Here is a 6,000-nt window from a genome sequence, read left to right on the forward strand (position 1 = left end):
GCTAGTCAAGGRAAGCATTCTACCTTAACTTTAAAATATGCTTACTATTCTTTATTAATTCTATGAGCCTGAAAAGTGCAATTTCTTTAGCTTGTGACCTTTTTTCAAGACCAATTTAGTGCAAAGAGATGATTTTATTTTTTCTAAGTTATTTTCTCARTATTTTCTCTATTTCGTGGACTTCAAAACAAAAATGTGTTTTGCATAAAACCCTGTAAAATTGCATTATATTTATATAAAATGTGCTGTCATACTTAAGGTGATTCCTGTCCTGTAGCTGTGTAGTTAACATGTATATTRCTTTGTTTGTTTTCAGACGTTTGGAACAAAACCTCATCAAAATCATTCCCCCTGGAGCTTTCACCCAGTACAAGAAGCTTAAGAGAATGTAAGTTTTAATAAGACCAACATGCAAGAGCAATCATGAATCTTCTAGCTTCAAGTATCTTCATTTTAGAAACATATTGGCAATTCTGTGTTGAAATCACTGGGGATTGCACCAATCATCTCCTCAGAGCGTAAGCAGCAATGGAATTGTGTTCAGGATGCCTAGCAGTGCATGAAATCCTTAATAATGCCTAATTTCACTTCCTATTATAAACGACGTGATTTAATTAGTTGTTAGTCTGTTCAAACTTCAGCTCTGCTTGCTCAGAAGAGATTTCAAGTTCCGTTTTCCCCCATCCGTTGTGGTTCCTGTTTGCAGCAGTCAGGGTGGCTGACCCCAGCTCCAGCACAAGTCACGTTCTTGCAGAGCAGGGAGGATTTTTTTGTGGTGCATTTGATGTCTTGATGTTGAAACGCTTTGACTGTTTACAGGAAAACAAAGAAACCTACTGGAGTGTTTTTTCTCTGTTGCTTAATCACCAGTAGATACCCAGATAATTCTTTCATTATTAGCTCTTGTGTTTTTTCTTGGGATTTAAAAAGAATAATAATCCTGATGGTAGCAGCACTGTCAGGTTTTTCTTTCATTTTTAAGTGACACATGAGGGATGATGTGACAAGAGCAGGATGACACAAATAATGGTCAAGCAAGTACATCACCACAGTATGAAGATGTTGATGYTACTGCTGGAGCAGTAACTTTCAGAAGTCATTCAGGTTTTGTAGCTCAGTGCCAACCCTGCTGGAAAAGTGCCTTTGCAGTTCTTTCCTGGTGTGAACAGTCTTGGAATTGAGACCCTGGATTATCTGAGAGCTGATGCCTTGGGAAACTGAAATGAGCTTGCACAATACCATTAATTTAATTTAAAATTACTGTGTTTGCCAGTCCAAACTTGGCAAGTTCCTAGAGCTGAGGAGCTGTAAATATGGATCTTAATATTTAACAGGTCAAATCATCAATCTCAGATGGTCTCAGTTCTTCTGTCTCCCTTTCAATATAGCTGTATGTATTTTTAAAGAAGTGCTGTATTGGATRGTAAGATGGTAATTTCAGTGAATAATGATGGATACCTTTTCAGTGACCTAACTTGTAACTTTTATTATTAAAATCACTACACCRTTCTTTCTGAGGTGTGCCTAATTTTAGATTTTTGCAATGTTTTACTGTCTTTTCATATTTCATTGATTAGTGAACTCTAGTTTCATGTGACTTGACCAAAAAAAAATTCTTTAATGTGACTAGCTGCCCAATSCAATGTAGAACTTACTATGTGAAATGATGAATGTTAAAATTTCACAGCAGAATTCCATTAGCAAGTTGTGCTAACAGCTTTTGGGGGTGTAATTGGCATACTCATTGAGATCTAAACKCATAATTAAATAATAAATTATTGTGCCAGATGATCTGTGCCAAAGCTTAGTTAACGTGACAGGATCTTGTGGGAGAACTTGGGACAGGTATTTGGGCTGCAGAATGTCCTCTAACAAACCTGATGTTTTGCCATTTGTTTATTCACCTGTCTTCTTGTCAGAGTTTTGTTCCTGCTGGACAGTGAGGCTCGGAATGAGCAACAATTCTGTTACAGAGTTTAATTAAMGACAATTGTTTCAATATTTAAAGAGATTATTGACACCATCTTTTTGAAATTCCCAGTCCTGTTAACACAAACATCTACTTTGGTCAAAAGATTATCTCTTAAAACAAAAGACTCATCCATCCTTTTCCTCTAGAGGAAGGATAGGTTTGATATCCCTGAGGTTGTTAGCCTTTCTTCATTTCTATCACTTGGATTTCAATGAGCAGTGCCATTGCAGGAAGATTATCAATTTAATTAATGGATGCCCTACTGGGGGTACAAATGAAGAACATTATATTAATTGTTATTATTACTGTTAACTACTATAATAATAATTTTATATCTTTCAGAGGACAGTATGAGCATAACCCTGTAAATTGTATTGTATTTTTCTMTTTCTGGTGAATTAATATGCAGGAATGTAAGTGATAATAGTCCTCACTTGGAACTCTGTGCTCKCTGTRTTTTGATTGTTTACTGAGTATTTCCTGCAAGATAGAGGTTTCCTTTCCTTAACTAATTGGATAAGTGAGATTAATTATTAAATTAGATCCACTTGTCCAATATAATCTTGGTATGACTTGATGTTATTATGTCAAGATGGTAGCAGAAAATGTACATTAATTCAAGTGTTATACTTGCATATAGCTGAAGTTTACTGTTCAGAATGTCTCTTCAACCACTTCCAGGATGGGARAGTTATTTTGGTGATTGAGTTTTAGTAAAGGAGCTGAAATCTATTTTGTCTTGGACTTAGTCATAATTGCCCAAATCTCCTGTCTCTGCTCTTCTGAGGCTTTTAAGTAACAAGTTTGYAGAGCAAGACTAAGAGCCAAGTACATGGAATAATTTTGAAAGTTGTGGTTGCACCTCTCTAGCTCTGATGCTCTCACTGGCATTTCATGTTGTCAGATAAATTTTACCACATTTTAGCAGAAAACACATTGAGATTTCACAGGCTTCCCAGTAGCTCTGTGGAGTTGCTACTTTTTTAAGCAGCTCCTAAACCCCAAACCATATATGACATGGATTTTGCGGAGTACTCTTGTCAAACGAGAACAGTCCATTTTATATGTTGGAGATAATCGAGTAATCTGTTTCTCATCATGTTAGTCAACAAAGAGATTATTCAACCAATGCTATTAATAGTTTTTCATTTGGCTGCATCTAAAAATAAATCTGTTTTATTTCAAARCCTTTTACAGTAAATACATTGAAGCCAAACACTCATGTGTTACTCAGCAGCTTGCAGGGTATCCTTGCTCCCCTGGTGCAAAGTCAAAACCAATTTATGACCCTAAGTGGTGACTGAGCACAGCCACCCTCCRAGGTGTGTGCAACAACCTTCTCAGAGATTCCCACCGTGCTGTCAGAGGTGCAGGGAGGGAGTGTGAGGTGAATAATGTCATCCCTGCCTGAGTGGAATCCTGATCATTTTATTGCATTTCCAGCTGAAGAGGCACCCTTCCCCTGAATGATTCAGAGATACCCTAAACTGTGAAAATGAGCCTTATGTCATCTGAACTGTCTTGGCTGTGCAGCTTAGAAAAGCCTCTCTGTCCTGATGTAAATGAAAGACAGAACAGGACAATGTTACCAAAGCAGGCCAAACGAAGGGAATGAAAACACAGGGACAAAATTGAATCCCGTTCTCTCAGTCAAGACAGGAGGAGATGGAGCCTCCATATCCGACAGCAGTGGAACTTGGGCTCTAATGGAAAGGAAATAATGTGTCTAATTATGTTCTGATGCTGATTGTAGTGCATCTGCTTGAAGTGGGAGAGTGCTGTGGCACCATCAGTCACACCCTCATTAGTGCCTGGACACGGGGRGGCAGGGAGGATGGAAATGCTGAGAGGCAGCAAATCAGCAAAACTGTGCTGGAATACTTGTGCAAGCTAGATGCCCCTTCTCAGRTGCTTGTCATTGTTSAACAAATTCACCTTTTCATGTGATYTTAGCAGATTTTAATACATTCCTCAGTAAACAGGACTGATCCACTTTGTACTTCTGCTTGCTAGATAAAAAGCASCTRTCAGTCTAAACAAGTTTCACAAAARCCTGTATAAAAATAAGTATTCCTGCTTTCACTGTGACAAGTTTGGCTGCTGTAAGTTGAGCTGCAAAACCAAAACCTTCCATGAATCCTGTCCTGCTAGGCAGGATGTTGTAACAGAAAACATCAGTAGATTGCAGAGCAATTCTTTATGAGTTTTAACAAAAAAATCAAGCCTTATAAAGGGAACAAAAAAAAAATCCCGCTTTACATGGGTTAATTTGAAAAGAGTTAGAGGACCTCATTAAAATTYTAACCAACATAATTTGTAGCTCAAAAGATGCAGAGAATGGTGAACCTTCTTATTTTCTGATYATTAAGTTCTCATTGAAGTGATGTTTATTTGGAGTCTCCTTGGATCCCTAGCATGAGCTCCAGTGGAAATAAAGATGTACATGAAATCCTGCATTGCTTCAACCATCAGTGAAGAGATTTGATGCTGCTGATACAARCTGATATCAGCTGTCAGGGGGKGCAGTGARGTGGCTGAAAGCTGTGTCTCAGCTMAGAACCTGGCTGAACTGATGGGCAGAGATGCTGGATGACAGTGACAGCCAGATAAGGCACCCAGCTCTGAGCACCTGGGTGCCAAGCAGAGCAAATTKGGCTCCTTGTGTCGTTCCTGTGCCATGGTCTGTATTTATCTTTGTGTTCCTGGCTGGTTATGATTCAAATTGAGGAGTGCTTTCCAAGCCAGGAGCACATTTTAATTTAAAGTGGCAGCAGGCAGTGCTGAGTTTCCCTCTTGCGTGGCTGACAGGGTGGGATCTGTGTGCTCCCTGACAGGGTCTGCAGCACGCTGGGTGTCCCCTCGGTGCTGCTGCCTCCAGAGCTCCACAGTTCCCATTCAGGGGCTTGAAGGCTTCCCCCAGAGTCTGAAAACTGTCCCAGAGCAAGGCCATGGTGGATTTTGTGCTGCCTGTTTCTCCAGGCTATTGAAGCCCAGAGCTCTCAGGGACACTGGTGCTGGTTTGGGATCGGAGCTGGGCGCTCTCCATCATCCTCTCTKTTATAGGGTTGGCCTTCCCTGCCTGCATTTATACATGCAGAAAATCCTAATGCCTTGCCATGGGCTGCTCCTCGTGTTTGAGGGCCACCCCACAGGCTCCCAGAGCCATCTCCAGCATTAACATGTCTTGGGATGGTTGTATCAACATCATTGTTCTTCATAAGAACCCTTTTTTTAAGGTCCATAAAATGCAAGACTTCATTATTAAGAGGGGTTCTCCCTATTGAGGCTGTGGCCTGTCATACTGACTGATGTTTTCTGATCCTTCTTGGAATTTGCCTATCTCTGCCCTTACGTAGTTCATCATTCCTCTGAGATAATATGATCCTTTACTTCTGGTTTGTTTTTTTTTTTTATCAAGTGTGTTCTTCCAATAAGCTACAGCTAAAATGTTTTCATCAGATTCCTGTTTACTAACATTTTTCCAATCCTTTTTCTCTTCACAGWGACATCAGCAAGAATCAAATAACTGACATTGCACCTGATGCATTCAAAGGCTTGAAATCTCTCATTTCATTGTAAGTAAAAAATAGAACTGAATGGGCATTTGGGGAGAACTTGCATGTAAGAGGAATAAAAATGATAATGTGCTGTCTGGGGGAACATATGTTTCTGTGTGCAACTGCCAGCTTGTGTGAAGCATCTGATTCTTTAGTAAATGAAAAATTGGTGATGAAGTTTAGGGAAGACTGGCTACAAGTCTCTTGTAAGGCTTCTTCACTTCTTCCCATCAGTGCATTATTSTGGTGTATTTGGGCACCTGCAGGCTGCTCCAGGCACCCCCACTCCTCATGGCACCTGAAAACCTGGCCTTACCTCAGGGACTGACTGCTGGTGTTAATCAGGGAAGAGTTGGAGAAATAGTTCCAGGCTGGATTTTTCTTCTATAGTAAAGAAATTACACTCTCTTGGGAGTTTTTTGTTTTGTTTTGGTGTTTTGGGTTTTTTGTTGTGTTTTTTTTTTTTTGTGG

General features: G+C 39.7%; 1 protein-coding gene across 1 annotated transcript in view; it reads left to right on the forward strand.

Annotated features, from left to right (window-relative positions):
• Window positions 1-6,000, forward strand: part of LOC130580903 (slit homolog 3 protein-like) — a 397,748-nt gene that overhangs the window by 311,360 nt on the left and 80,388 nt on the right. The window contains exons 10-11 of the mRNA XM_057378685.1: window positions 317-388; window positions 5,476-5,547. Coding sequence (XP_057234668.1) covers window positions 317-388; window positions 5,476-5,547 — 144 coding nt within the window. The remainder of the gene's footprint in view (window positions 1-316; window positions 389-5,475; window positions 5,548-6,000) is intronic.

This window comes from Malurus melanocephalus, unplaced genomic scaffold (genome assembly GCF_030028575.1).
Source record: "Malurus melanocephalus ecotype Western Australia unplaced genomic scaffold, MMel_1.1 scaffold_370, whole genome shotgun sequence".
Classification (NCBI taxonomy): Eukaryota; Metazoa; Chordata; class Aves; order Passeriformes; family Maluridae; genus Malurus; species Malurus melanocephalus.